Source organism: Heptranchias perlo, chromosome 11 (assembly GCF_035084215.1).
Source record: "Heptranchias perlo isolate sHepPer1 chromosome 11, sHepPer1.hap1, whole genome shotgun sequence".
NCBI lineage: Eukaryota > Metazoa > Chordata > Chondrichthyes > Hexanchiformes > Hexanchidae > Heptranchias > Heptranchias perlo.
In genome coordinates, this window is record NC_090335.1 from 21,172,016 (window position 1) to 21,186,171 (window position 14,156).

General features: G+C 43.7%; 1 protein-coding gene and 1 long non-coding RNA gene across 2 annotated transcripts in view; one reads left to right on the forward strand and one right to left on the reverse strand.

Moving 5' to 3' along the window:
• Positions 1–219: 219 nt before the first annotated feature.
• Positions 220–3,452, reverse strand: LOC137327160 (uncharacterized). Its single transcript, XR_010964379.1, has 2 exons — positions 3,022–3,452; positions 220–418 (listed from the first exon to the last, which is right to left on the reverse strand). It is a non-coding gene; the product is annotated as an uncharacterized lncRNA (long non-coding RNA).
• An 88-nt stretch (positions 3,453–3,540) lies between these two features.
• The window catches only part of LOC137327159 (histone-binding protein RBBP7), a 32,312-nt gene continuing 21,696 nt past the window's right edge, over positions 3,541–14,156 (forward strand). The window contains exons 1-4 of the mRNA XM_067992679.1: positions 3,541–3,732; positions 6,558–6,702; positions 8,134–8,279; positions 10,726–10,899. Of these exons, the coding sequence (XP_067848780.1) occupies positions 3,708–3,732; positions 6,558–6,702; positions 8,134–8,279; positions 10,726–10,899 (490 nt within the window). The 5' untranslated portion in view covers positions 3,541–3,707. The remainder of the gene's footprint in view (positions 3,733–6,557; positions 6,703–8,133; positions 8,280–10,725; positions 10,900–14,156) is intronic.

Consider the following 14,156-nt stretch of genomic DNA (forward strand, 5'->3'; position numbering starts at 1 on the left):
GGCTTTCAAAAGGGAACTGGATAAGCACTTGAAAGGAAAAAATTTGCAGGGCTACGGGGATAGGGCAGGTGAGTGGGACTAGCTGGATTGCTCTTGCATAGAGCAGGCACGGACTCGATGGGCCGAATGGCCACCTTCCATGCTGTGACCTTTCTATGATTCTATGGGTACAGAGCATCCTTTAGCATCTCTGAAAATATTTAAGAGAACAAATATATATATTTGTAAATATCAGGTCATATATTAATCACAAACATATTTCTAAGATGGCCATTGGAAGAAGCAGGGCAAATGTAGTTTCCCCACAGGGTTCATTTGGGCTGTACTGTGTTGTTGTTTTTGTTGTTATCCTCTTCTTGTCAAATGAGCAGCTTCTCCAGCTTTTCTCAATATTCCAGTTGGAGGAACAAAACTTCTGCTGATTAAAACAGAGATGATATATAATTTATTATAAACTTTTCAAATAGGGTAACAATCTTAACATTTGGACCCGTATAGTCCCATTTGGTGTGCTACCCGAAACAATTTTAACAGGCGAGTCTGAATTCTGCAACAGTTACGATAATTTAAATGATCAAACTGGCAACATATCCCCTATTAGACTCTGAACATGAAGCAATTAAAAGTGAGAATAATTAAACATAAGCAGTTTTGATATGTGTAATTTACAAATAGCTGCAGTACTAGCCTCCCTCTGGTGGCAAAGTTGTGCCACTTGAAGTACTGTAACAGCTATCAGCAAACTCACCAATGCCAACTCAACGATACTTCAGTTCTAATATACATATTGAATTAACCACATAACACATCAGCAACAAAGCCATGAATGTGCTTTGAATCCAGAAGACTTTTTCATGCTGTCCCACAGATGCTTTTTATTTATACATAAGAACTCAATGTTAGTTGTTTAAATTAAAAAGAACCCTCCCTTGGTGCTTCAACATGCATTTAAATAGCACCTTTAATGTAGAAAAATATCCGATTTCTCATCTACATGCTGCCCCTTGGTGACATCATCCAAAAACACATCAGGTTTCACATGTATGCTGACGTTACGCAGCTCTAATTCATCACCACCTCTCTCAACACTTCCACTGCCTCTGTGTTGTCAGACTGCTTGTTCGACATCCAATCCTGGATGAGCAGAAATTTCCTCCAATTAAACATTGGGAAGACAAAAGCCATTGTCTTTGGCCCCCACCACAAACACCGTTCCCTAATCCCTGATTCCATCCTCGTCTCTGGTCACTGTCTTCAGACTTAACCAGACTGTTCGCAACTTCGGTGTCCTTTTTGTCCAAGATGAGCTTCCAACCCCGTATCCTCTCCATCGCAAAGACCATCTACTTCCACATCCGTAATATCAGCCATCTCCGCCCATCTACTGCTGAAACACTCATCCATGCTTCTGTTACCTCAAAAGCTTTCGGCTATTCCAAAGCTCTCCTGACTGCCTCCCATCTTCCACCTTCCATAAACTTGAGCTCATCCAAAACTCTGTTGCCCGTATCCTAACTCGCACTAAATCCCATTCACGCATTAACCCTGTGCTCGCTGACCTACATTGGCTCCCGGTCCACCATCGCCTCAAGTTTAAAATTCGCATCCTTGTGTTCAACTCCCTCCATGGCCTTGCCTCTCCTTATCTCTGTCATCTCCTCCAGCCCTACAAGATCTCTGCATCCCTCTTGTGCACCCGCCCACTTCCTTTGCCCCACCATTGGCAGCCGTGCCTTCAGCCGTTTATTTTTTTTTATTTGTTCATGGGACGTGGGCGTCACTGGCAAGGCCAGCATTTATTGCCCATCCCTTATTGCCCTTGAGAAGGTGGTGATGAGCCACCGTCTTGAACCGCTGCAGTCCGTGTGGTGAAGGTTCTCCCACAGTGCTGTTAGGAAGGGAGTTCCAGGATTTTGACCCAGCGACGATGAAGGAACGGCGATATATTTCCAAGTCGGGATGGTGTGTGACTTGGAGGGGAACGTGCAGGTGGTGTTGTTCCCATGTGCCTGCTGCCCTTGTCCTTCTAGGTGGTAGAGGTCATGGGTTTGGGAGGTGCAGTCGAAGAAGCCTTGGCGAGTTGCTGCAGTGCATCCTGTGGATGGTACACACTGCAGCCACAGTGCGCCGCTGGTGAAGGGAGTGAATGTTTAGGGTTGTGGATAGGGTGCCAATCAAGCAGGCTGTTTTGTCCTGGATGGTGTCGAGCTTCTTGAGTGTTGTTGGAGCTGCACTCATCCAGGCAAGTGGAGAGTATTCCATCACACTCCTGACTTGTGCCTTGTAGATGGTGGAAAGGCTTTGGGGAGACAGGAGGTGAGTCACTCGCCGCAGAATACCCAGCCTCTGACCTGTTCTTGTAGCCACAGTATTTATATGGCTGGTCCAGTTAAGTTTCTGGTCAATGGTGACCCCCAGGATGTTGATGGTGGGGTATTCGGCGATGATAATGCCGTTGAATGTCAAGGAGAGCTGGTTACTCTCTCTTGTTGGAGATGGTCATTGCCTGGCACTAGCCTGGCGCGAATGTTACTTGCCACTTATCAGCCCAAGCCTGGATGTTGTCCAGGTCTTGCTGCATGCGGGCACGGACTGCTTCATTATTTGAGGGGTTGCGAATGGAACTGAACACTGTGCAATCATCAGCAAACATCCCCATTTCTGACCTTATGATGGAGGGAAGGTCATTGATGAAGCAGCTAAAGATGGTTGGGCCTAGGACACTGCCCACACTTTGGCCCTAAGCTCTGGAATTCCCTCCCCAAACCTCTGCCTCTTCTCCTTTAGGATGCTGTTTAAAACCTATTTCTTTGACTCGGTGTCAACTTTTGTCTGATTACGCTCCTGTGAAGCGCTTTGGGAGGTTTTAGCGGGTTAAAGGCGCTATCTGAATGCAAATTGTTGTCTGAATGGCTCAGCTAAATGCTTCCTTTATAAACGGAGTTATTGCAGGTCAGTGCAATTGCGACACTGCGTATTTCTCAGGATGAAGATTTCCCTTTACTATATTGCAGCACGTACAGAAATTTTCCTGTTCAGCCTGCTCAGAAATACGAACTGCCCGGTCCAAAAGGAAATGGATAACAACGCCAAGAACTGATCGAGTGTGGAGAGCAACCGGTGGGTAAAAACTGGCCCAAAGTTGGAAGCCGCTAAGAACAGACTGTCCAGGAGGAGGCGGGCTCTCGCCACGGACATTACTCGGTTGTTGCCAAACGTGGTCCGAGAGCGCAGCGTCCCACGTTTAAACCGCTGAGCTTACTCCACCGCTCAAGAGAGGCGGTTAACTGGTGGAGGGTGTCCCTTGCACCGACCGACAACGAAACCCTTGGTAAATTACGGTCGAGTGGACACTAGCGAGCGGTCGTGCCATTCCGTTGGGTGCAGGGGCCCAACCATCAATCGGTGAAACGAGCCCCACTGACACACCGAGCAACCGCCAAAGAACGTGAGCGAGTCGGCGCACGCGCACTCCCAGCGGAGATCTTGCTTGCGCACGGGTCGAAACGGGCGGGCGTTTCTGCGCACGCTCGGCATCACGCGTGACCCGGATTGTGGCGCATGCGCGGAGGTTAGTCCGGGTGAAATTTGTGGCGCGGGCTCGGTGGGCCGGTTGGAGAGTGAGCGGCGCGAGCGAGGCCGACTGATCGTTTTTTTAAAAAAACAAACAAACCGTGAGAAGCAGCGGCTTGCAGCCTCCGTTCCGTATGGTGAGAATGGCGGATAAAGAGGGTGAGTGGGGGCTCTGGGAGTGGGCGCTCTTGTGAGTGATGGTCCCCCTAGTGATCTACGTGCGTGTGAGCAACTGGGGCACAACAACATCATGGGTGGGGGGTGGGCCTTGTGGCGCTAAAATCCGGACAGGGCGGGCTGCTTGGGCAGAGGAGGGAGGCCCGGCGGCGGCGGCGGCGGTGGTGGTGGTTGTTACTGTCGGGCAACTACCGCGCTGCGCTTGGCCCCCCCGTCACTGAAAGTACCCGCTTGTTTTTTTTTGGACGGGGGTGGGGGGGGAAAGGAGGAGTGTATGCGGTGTCTTTGGAGAAGCCGAGGATTCTGTTAGAGGGATAGTGGGCAGTGCGCCGCACTTTTTAATGCAGTCAGTCGGTCGGTCAGTCAGTAATGTGCCTGCTGAAACTTGTGTTGCAACTTTGGGGGCGTCCAAAAGTAGGGGTCATTAATATAAGATAGTCACTAATAAATCCAATAAGGAATTCAGGAGAAACTTCTTTACTCAAGAGAGTGGTGAGAGTGTGGAACTTGCTACCACATGGAGTGGCTGAGGTTAATGGTACAGATGCAGTCAAGGGGAAGTTAGATAAGTACGAGGGAGAAAGGAATAGAAGGATAGGCAGATGAGGTTAGATGAAGTGGAATAGGAGGCTCCTGTGGAGCATAAACACGAGCATGGACGAATTGGGCCAAATGGCCTCTTTCTAGGCTGTAAATTCCATATAACTTGTAGCTGAGCACTAAATAATAAAAGGTGAAACATCTTGCATTTTTAAAAACATCTATTTTAAGTGCCCTGCTTTAACTTGCAAGTACAGATCCTACTAGGTTCCTTGTGCACAGCAACAGTTTAATCATCTTTTGGAAGATGTTAGGTAAGGGTATGAAGGGTTATGGAACCAAGGTGGGTAGATGGAGTTATGGTACAGATCAGCCATGATAAATGGAACAGGCTTGAGGGGCTGAATGGCTTACTTCTGGTCCTATGTTCCTAAGATGCTTTATTTTGTGATGTGGTTCACTGAGCTGATACTGCAGTGTATGGTACTAGAGTGGTCCCATTTGTACTGATCTGTTGCAATCTCACACACACACACACACACACACACAGAGCAATAAAATAAATGACCAGATCGTCTGTTTCAAGTCTTGATTGAGGGATGAATGTTGGCTGGGACATCGGGAGAACTCCTTGCTCTTCAAATTGTGCCATGGGATCTTTTGCCTGAGAGGGCAGACATACTAGTTTAACCTCTCATCTGAAACACAGCACCTCTTCTACTGGAGTGTCAGTCTGGATTACGTGCTCAAGTCTCTGGATTGGGGCATGAACCCACAACCTTCTGACTCAGACGCTAGTGTGTTACCAATGAACTAAAGCAATGATGTGCTCCTTTTGGAAATCCACACTTACATAGGAAAGTGGGGTTCTTTTAAAACAAAAATGAGTTCTGGCCTCTGGTCTTTATCATTGAAGTAAATTGATTGAAATGTGTTAGCTGAGAAAGTTGTATACATTCAGTGTTCTGAATTTAACAATCTGAAACTATCATTGTTTGCTTCTGGATTGACAATTCTAAACTGGCTTGTATCATCCCATTTTTGTCAGTAGAAGGCATTATAGTTGCACATCATAACTGTCCAGATTAGACTGATAAAAAATATATATTTCTGTCATGCTGTTCACCTGCAGAATGAAATTTGAGTGTTTTACAGAGGATGGGGGGAGTAGGCTCTGAGCCAGTGGTAGGAAAAGGAAAGGAGTTGAGAGGTAGAGCTGAAAGCATGGTTGAAAAGGAGTGTCGTTAAGAGGCTTTTGAAAACCAGGTGGAGGGATTTAGGTAGGTGATTCCAGAGATCATGGTGTGATGGCCGAAAGAAGACGTGCCACTGCTGGAGTGAGGCGCAGGGAAACAAAAAGTAGGCTAGTATAGGAGGGTATATGTGGGGACACATAGATGGAGGAGATTGAAGAGGTAGGGTGGAGCAAGGCCGTTTAGAATTTGAAAATGAGCATAAGGGTCTTTAAAATAAATTTGCCAAGGGTTCGCTGGGAGCCAGTGGAGCTCAGTAAAGACAGGGTGGTGGAAGTATGAGACTTTGTATGGGTGAGCATATGGGTTGTGGTGTTTTAAATGAGTTGTGATTTGTGGGGGTACGGAGCCTGATTTAAGAGAGCATTTAAGATATCGAGTTTCAATGTAATAAATGTATAGATAGGGTTTGGGGTGGTGAATGAGAGGGAGGGGCAGCAGTGGGTAATGTTATCAATTATCAATTTTGCTCCTGTGAAGTGCTCTAGGGCCCTTTCCTACATTAAAGGTGCTATATAAATCCAAGTTGTTACAAAGGTGGAAGAAAATGTTCTTGGTAACATCTGTCTTCAGTTTGGGAAAGAGGTGATCTGAATGGAATAAGCACCACTGAAATAAGTTGTCCCCTTGAAAAGGGGTGAGTAAAGACAATTGAAAGGGGAGTAGAGAAAATATGTTGAATTGGCAGAGAACCACACAAAAAATAGCAGATGGAAACTGCTGTTGCGTAGAACTCTACAAAATGTAATTAACGAAAAAAACCTGTACAAGAAAGCTGTTTTTTGGACAAGTGTAATGTTTGGTCTTTTTGGACGAGATAAATTCCAGTTAAGTTGCCTCTGATCTATTAAATTTACTGGTCTTGATTTAACAGCTTGACATTTTAAAACTTATTCTAGTCATGTGTTTCTCTTCAACATGGTATAGGGATGTGTTTTTTTTCTTAATGCAACAATTTTATTTTGTGAAAGCTGTGGTTATAGACTGGAATTGATGTGTAAACGGTTCTTTCAGTTTATGATGACGCAGTGGAGGAGCGTGTGATCAATGAAGAATATAAAATATGGAAGAAGAATACTCCGTTTCTGTATGACTTGGTTATGACACATGCGTTAGAATGGCCAAGTCTTTCTGTACAGTGGCTTCCTGATGTTACCAGGTGAATTGATTTTTACTAAAGATTTTGTTTAAATTTTTAAAAAGCTCTGTTTGATATCAGTACTGTTCTTGTCTTTGTAAGATGTAAGATGAGAAAAAATAGATGATTTAGGGAAAAAAATGAGCACCACTGGGTTAACTAAAATGTTTACATTACAGTGCTACTGTGTTTTCCACCTGGGCTGTGCACTCTGGTATGTGGGACCAGGGAACAGGGATGGATGCACAAATCGCAATTCAAACTGAATTAAATCTGTATCCTTCTAGTAGGCAGTTAGGGCACATGTAAGAGTAGTACAGTTGACATAGACTTTGACTTTTGCGGAACGTAATTTGGAAAAGAACATTTGCCAATGGCTGGCTGAGCTCTGTTGAAGGGACACAATGAATATACCCATCACAAACTCATATTGCCCTTGTATAACATGCTGCACCACTGGGCAATTGTCAGGGCATTTTATTTATCAGTGACATGCAAGGATGTGTGGGAACAAAGCAGTGCCATATAATTAAAATGTAACCATTTGAACATATGTGCTTGTTTTATCTTCAGATTTTTTTGTGTGACATATACTAGTCTGCATATCTTGCTGCTCTGCTAATTAGCCCACGCAGAAGTATTAACAGCTCTTTAAGCTGACAATGTACCAAATTTTACTAAATTGTGGTGGCGGCCCTTGAAGTACGTAGCATCATTACTGCATAATAAGAAAAGTACACTGCCTTGCAGCAAAGCCCTATTGCAGTTACCTCCTTATTTCCCATGGCAAATGAAAAAAGGATATTCAAGGTCTCATTTCACTTTTAATTTTCCATTCGGTAACATTACTTCCAGTATCAGTGAAGTAGATTAGTGATCCACATAATGCAGCCCAGGAACCAATAATGTTATTAAATTCTCCTAAGAATACTATAAATTTGAATGTTCCTTTGGTTGATGGAGAATATCAGCATTCTAGTGAAGTAATAGCAGATGAAGATTAGTGTAGGGAGCCTGAGTTGTCACGGCAGGAATTAATAACTTTTTAAAAAAAAAAAAATATTTCTGTTGGGAATTGTTGAGTTGGTAAAGAATCTGTCCTTTACAAATTTTATGGAGTTTTTCAATAAAGGAAGCATATTTCTGAGAGGAATTTTCTAGTTTTTATATTGGGTGATTACCAGTTTAATTCTTACAAATGTTGACCTAGGGAGGACTTTTTCTTTTTGGGGGGGGGTGGGGTGAATTGTTAGATTTTTTTTAATGATGCCATTTTCAACAATTAAAGTTCATGCAATGTGCCCAAGAAGTTCACATCCTCTGAGTAGACCTGATGTAGTGTCAGGCATGAGAGACCTTTTTCACTATGACTGAATTTGTTTCTGGTAAATCTTGCAGACAGAGGCTGATGATGAATTTTGTTTTTTTAAAATAAAATTCTCTGCTGTACAGGCCTGAAGGAAAAGACTATAGCGTTCACCGTTTGGTGCTAGGGACACATACATCTGATGAACAGAACCATTTGGTTATCGCAAGTGTCCAGATCCCCAATGATGATGCTCAATTTGATGCTTCTCACTATGATAGTGAGAAGGGAGGTATGTGGTGTGATGTTATGGTGTCTGTTACATGCTGTATTTTAGCTACATAACAGTTTTGCTACTTTTGTTTCTGGAGGACAAACCACCATAAAAGTGTTGGTTGGCCTTGTTTTTCATTAATCCTAGATTCTTTAACACCAAGTCTTTTACATCTGTAACGATGTCCTTTTAGAATTCAGTATCCCATCATTAGGTCTTTTGATTATTGTGTCTTCTGTATCCTTCCCTTCGTCCACCATTGGTATCAGTGCCTTCAGTTGCCTAGGCCCCATATTCAGGAATTCCCTCTCTAAATATCTTAACCTGCAAAATGACTCGTCTCATTTGCTAGTTTATACTAAAATAGTTCAACACTTGGAATTTTCTCCCTGTAACTGAATTTTGTACTCATCTAGGTAAAGGATGTCAGTGCTGGGGAGTATAACATGTTTGCCACTTAATTTCTATGTCAAAAACTCCTAGATCTAGATACAGACTAAACTTCTCTGCGTCTACAATGGGGGGAGGGCGGTGGGGGAGGCTTACTTTGTGTACAGTATATAGCAAAATTATATAAACGTGTTAATATGGAATGTGTGTACACTTTCACTGCACATAAAGCACAGGGGAAATTTTCCGCACCTACTGAGTGAGATTGCTAATAAGCAGTAGCACTGGTTTGAGTTGCCCAAACTTATTTCACATACAACGACAGCAACAACTTACATTTATATAGCACCTTTAACATAGTAAAACGTCCCAAGGCGCTTCACAGGAGCGATTTTCAAACAAAATTTGACACCGAACCACATAAGGAGATGTTAGGAAAGGTGAAAGAGGTAGGTTTTAAGGAGCGTCTTAAAGGAAGAGAGATAGTTAGAGAGGTTTAGGGAGGGAATTCCAGAGCTTAGGATCTAGGCATCTGAAGGCATGGCCGCCGATGGTGGAGCGATTTAAAATCGAAGATGCGCAAGAGGCAAAAATTGGAGGAGCGCTGTGATCTCGGAGGGTTGTAGGACTGGGGAGATTAGAGATAGGGAGGGGCGAGACCATGGAGGGATTTGAAAACAAGGATGAGAATTTTAAAATCGAGGTGTTCCCGGACTGGGAGCCAATATAGGTTGAACAGGACTTGGTTGTGAATTAGGATATGGGCAGCAGAGTTTTGGATGAGCTCAAGTTTATGGAGGGTGGAAGATAGGTGGCCTGCCTAGAGAACATTGGAATAGTCAAGTCTAGAGGTAACAAAGGCATGGATGAGGGTTTCAGCAGAAGATGAATTGAGGCGGGACGGAGATGGGCGATGTTACAGAGGTGGAAGTAGGCGGTCTTGATGGAGCGGATATGTGATCGGAAGCTCATCTCAGGGTCAAATAGGATGCTAAAGTTGCGAACGGTCTAGTTCAGCCTCAGACAGTGGCCAGGGAGAGGGATGGAATCAGTGGCTAGAGAACGGAGTTTGTGGCGGGGACTGGAGACGATGTCTTCGGTCTTCTCAATATTTAGTTGGAGGAAATTTTTGCTCATCCACCAAATGAGAGACAGTGGAGGGGTCAAGGGAGGTGGTGGTGAGGTAGAGCTGGGTGTCGTCAGCGTATGTGCGGAACCTGACATGTTTTCAGATGATGTCCCCGAAGGGCGTAGTGTAGATGAGAAATAGGAGGGGGCCAAGGATAGATCCTTGGGGGACTCTAGAGGTAATGGTGCAGGAAGAGAAGCCAGTACAGGTGATTCTCTGGCTACAGCTGGATAGATGAGAATGAAACCAGGAGAATGCAGTCCCACCCAGCTGGACGACGGAGAAGAGACATTGGAGGAGGATGGTATAGTCAATTGAGTCAAAGGCTGCAGACAGGTCAAGAAGGATGAGGAGGGTTAGTTTACCATGGTCACAGTCACAAAGGATGCCATTTGTGAGTTTGATAAGGGCCGTTTCAGTACTGTGACGGGATGGAAACCTAATTTGGGTGATTCAAACATGGAGTTGTGGTAAAGATGGGCACATGTTTGGGAGGCAACAGACTTTACAGCAGTGCACAGAAGTACTCAGTCTCTTCTGCGGATTTGATCTCTGGTCCAAAAGGCTAATGTCTAATCTATTGTGCCCCTAGTAAAGACATTAACTACAAATGGCACCAGTGCTCACTTTATCTTTTGTGACTTGTACCTTCCCAGTATTTTCTTCCTCAATTCATATCCTTTTTAGGCAGGGCCATTTCAGCAGGTCTTGAATAATAGTTAACGGGATTGCTTTCTAGTCAGTTTTCGCTTCCTTCCCCAGCAATAAAAAAAACTCAACTGAGAAGTAGGGAAGCTGGATTGAGAATGTTCTAATACTTGTTACTGAATAACTGCTAGCAATTATTGTTTTTTTTTAAAAAAGATAGCTCCTCTGCCCCATAATCCTCTGGGGTAGTTTTGTCATTTAAGATTATCTGTCCTAATGTATAATTTCTTTCCCCAGAATTTGGTGGATTTGGGTCTGTAAGTGGAAAAATAGAAATTGAAATTAAAATCAATCACGAAGGTGAAGTGAACCGGGCACGTTATATGCCACAGAATCCATGCATTATTGGCACCAAAACTCCCACCTCTGATGTGCTTGTCTTTGACTACACCAAGCATCCATCTAAGCCAGGTAATGAACATTGTTCAGTAAGATTATGGAGCCACTAATGTTCAGTGCATAAACTAGTCATTAAGTTATTGTCAATGCTAATGAGTTACATAGAAGGAAATGTACTTGGCAAAATTGTGAAAGTGATGTTTTAGAAATGTACCTTTATATAAGTTCTACCAGGAAGCAGCCAACTGGAAACCAAAAGGCCACAATTACTGTTGCGTTTTCCCACGTAAAGATCACTGCATTTCAAAAAGTTATTGATTATGCAAAGTGCTTTGAGATGTTTCAAATGCTAAGATGCCATAATAATGCAAGCATTATTTTTATTTAAATTGCCTTTAGAATTCACTGTTGAGTTTCTGACCTCACTCAGAATTTTGCAGTGTATTGATAATATTAGATGTATCATGAACAGAAACCTTTATTTCAGAGTGAATTTTGCTCACATTAGACACTCTCTGCCAGGCAAAGACTGTAACATTTAAACGCAGTTGAGTGGTAACAGTTTTCTTGTGGCTTTTAGGTAGTAATATACTGAGATGCTGACTGCAATTAGCCAGTGTTGACTTGTTCAGGTTACAATGTACTCTACTGACTTGGTTGAGGACTAGTTTTATTTCTACACAATTCTGAAAATGATTTTTGTTTTATTTTCAAGTGCCTTTCCTTCCTTCTCTATACTGTAGCTAGGTACGTAGAGGGTTTTTGTGATCATTGTTTATGCATCAACTATAACTGGTCACCTCAGTAATCTAAACATATTTTAATTACAATTTAATTGCGGCTTCTTTTGATGAAGGACGTTCTGGAAGAGGCCATATCCTGCATCTCCTACATGTCAATATTTCATCTCTATTTTGTTTTGAGCTCTTTTGAACTCCATAAGTGATATGGCAGCCTGATGAGATATTGGGGGTGGGAGATTAATAAGTTACCAAGGGTGTTACATGATATGCACTGATCTTGATCAATGGCTTCCTGTTATTTTGGAATTCGGCATGGTGTGTGTCTGTGTTCCAGTACATTCTAATTTAGCATGGTAGGAACCGTTTACATTTTCTCTGAGCTGAACAAGGTGCAAAATGTAATTAATAGGAAGTGTTATCTAACTGTCCATAAAAAGTTACTTGTTTATTCATGTTAAAATGTTCTCTAGGTTTTAAACTTGAAGAATTTCCCATCAGATACAGGGTTCTTTTCAAAAATGGGTGTGCTGGGAAGCAGTCTGTCCTTTGATTGTTGAAGGGTACAACTCCAGAATTTTATATAAAACTGGGTTGCGTTGGTTAAAAGTGCTACCACAGAGCAGTTCAATTCCAGAGCATTATTACCTGAACAAAGCTTCCTCCCAAAAACTGTAGCTTGGAATGGAGGCAAATGCTGCTGAATATCAGCTCTGCTACATACTCTTTCACTCTCCCGACAACCTCATAAAAACCAATGAGTGCATAGCAACGCTTAATAGTATCCCTACCCCTGATGATCTGCAGGGAAGCCTGTGGTGCCCTGAAGGTTCTAGTTGGCCTTTTGACCCTCTTCCTGCTGTGACGCACCAGTATCACTGGTTTCAAGGCATGGCATGAGTAGGGCATTATTGGGTTGGGCATACTGTACTACGAGGACTGGATCATATCCAACCAACAGCTGGCCAGCAAATTTCATTTTACCCATCATGACTAACTCGTTAACTCAATCTGCAACTTTATCCAGGTCTCTATTGTGCTCTGTAAAAATCCAGCACAAACCAATGAAGTTAGTTGAAGGTGAAGTTAGCCTTCTACCATGCAGAGCTGCCAACAGGTATACCTCAGCCCTCTACTCAACGCTGTCCCCCTCGGCACTGGACAACAGGGAACACCTATGCTGTTCCAGGGAACACAATCCAGGCTGCTCACAACTCAAAGACTGGAAGGGGGCAGTAGAGATGGTCATCACAATCTCCACTTACAGAGGAATGAGAGAGAGTCCAATAAGTCTTCCACCACGTTGACAGGTAGATGCCTGTGTCCTAGCTGCACTGGAAAATCTTGGCTGGTGGGGCAGTTCGTTCAGGTGCACAAGCTCTCAGCACTACAGCTAGGATGTTGTCAGCGCCTGTAGCATTTGCTGTGTTTAGTGCACTCAGCCATTTAATGTCACATGGAGTGAACTGAATTGGTTGGACGCTGGCGTCTATGATGGTGAGGAACTGGGGAGGTGGCCCAGTCAGATCATTCGCTTGTCATTTTTGGCTGAAGATATTTGAAAAAAATGCTTCAAGCCAATGAAATCATTTTGAAGTGTAGTCATTTCTGTAATGTAGGGAAGCACAGCAGCCAATTTTGTACACAGCACGGTTCCATGAACAGCTAAGAGAAAAATGACCAGATAATCTGTTTGTGATGTTGCTTGAGGATAAATATGGGCCAGGATACCAGCTCTTTGAGTAGTGACATGGGATCTTTTACATTCAACTGAGAGGGCACTTAGGGCATCAATTTAATGCTTCATCCAAAAGATGGGATCTCTGACAGTGCAGGGCTCCCTCAGTACTGTACTGAAGTGTCAGCCTAGATTATGTGCTCAAATCTCTGGAATGGACTTGAACCCATGATTTTGACTCGGAGGCAAGGGTGCTACCTCTGAGCCAAGGCTGACACCTTGTAGAGAGCTTTGTCTGTAGTCTCCTGCTTTTTATGTTTAGCATATAGGTAGCCCTATGTTGTAGTTTCACTGATTTGATACCTCATTCTAAACTATGCCTGGTGCTACTCCTGGCACATCCTTCAACATTCCCCATTGAACCTGGGTTGGGCTCCTGGTTTGATGATTGAGATGTGAAGGATGTGTCGAGTCATGATGTTATAGGTAGTGTTGGTATGCAGTTCTGTTGATGGCCTACATTGCCTCGTGGATGCTCAGTTTTGGGCTGCTAGATTTGTCCTTAGTCAGTTCCGCTTGGCATGGTGGTAGTGCCACACTAACCCCCTCAGTTAGTGTGGGTACGACTGAGCTACTCTTGGTAATAAACATTGAAGTCTACCCACTCATTGTATACTCTGTGCCCTTGCTTTCTCCAAATGGAGTTCAGCATAGAGACAAGTACTGCTTGGTCAGTTGAAGTTGGGGGGGGGGTGGGAAGACAGTATGTGATGGTCAGCTGGAGGTTTCCTTGGCCTTGTTTGGCCCAAAGCCATGAGACTTCATTGGGTCTGGAATCAATGTTGAGGATTCCCACATCTAAGCTCACCCACTATATACCGCTACAGCCCCTTCTCCCTCTTGGTGGGTTG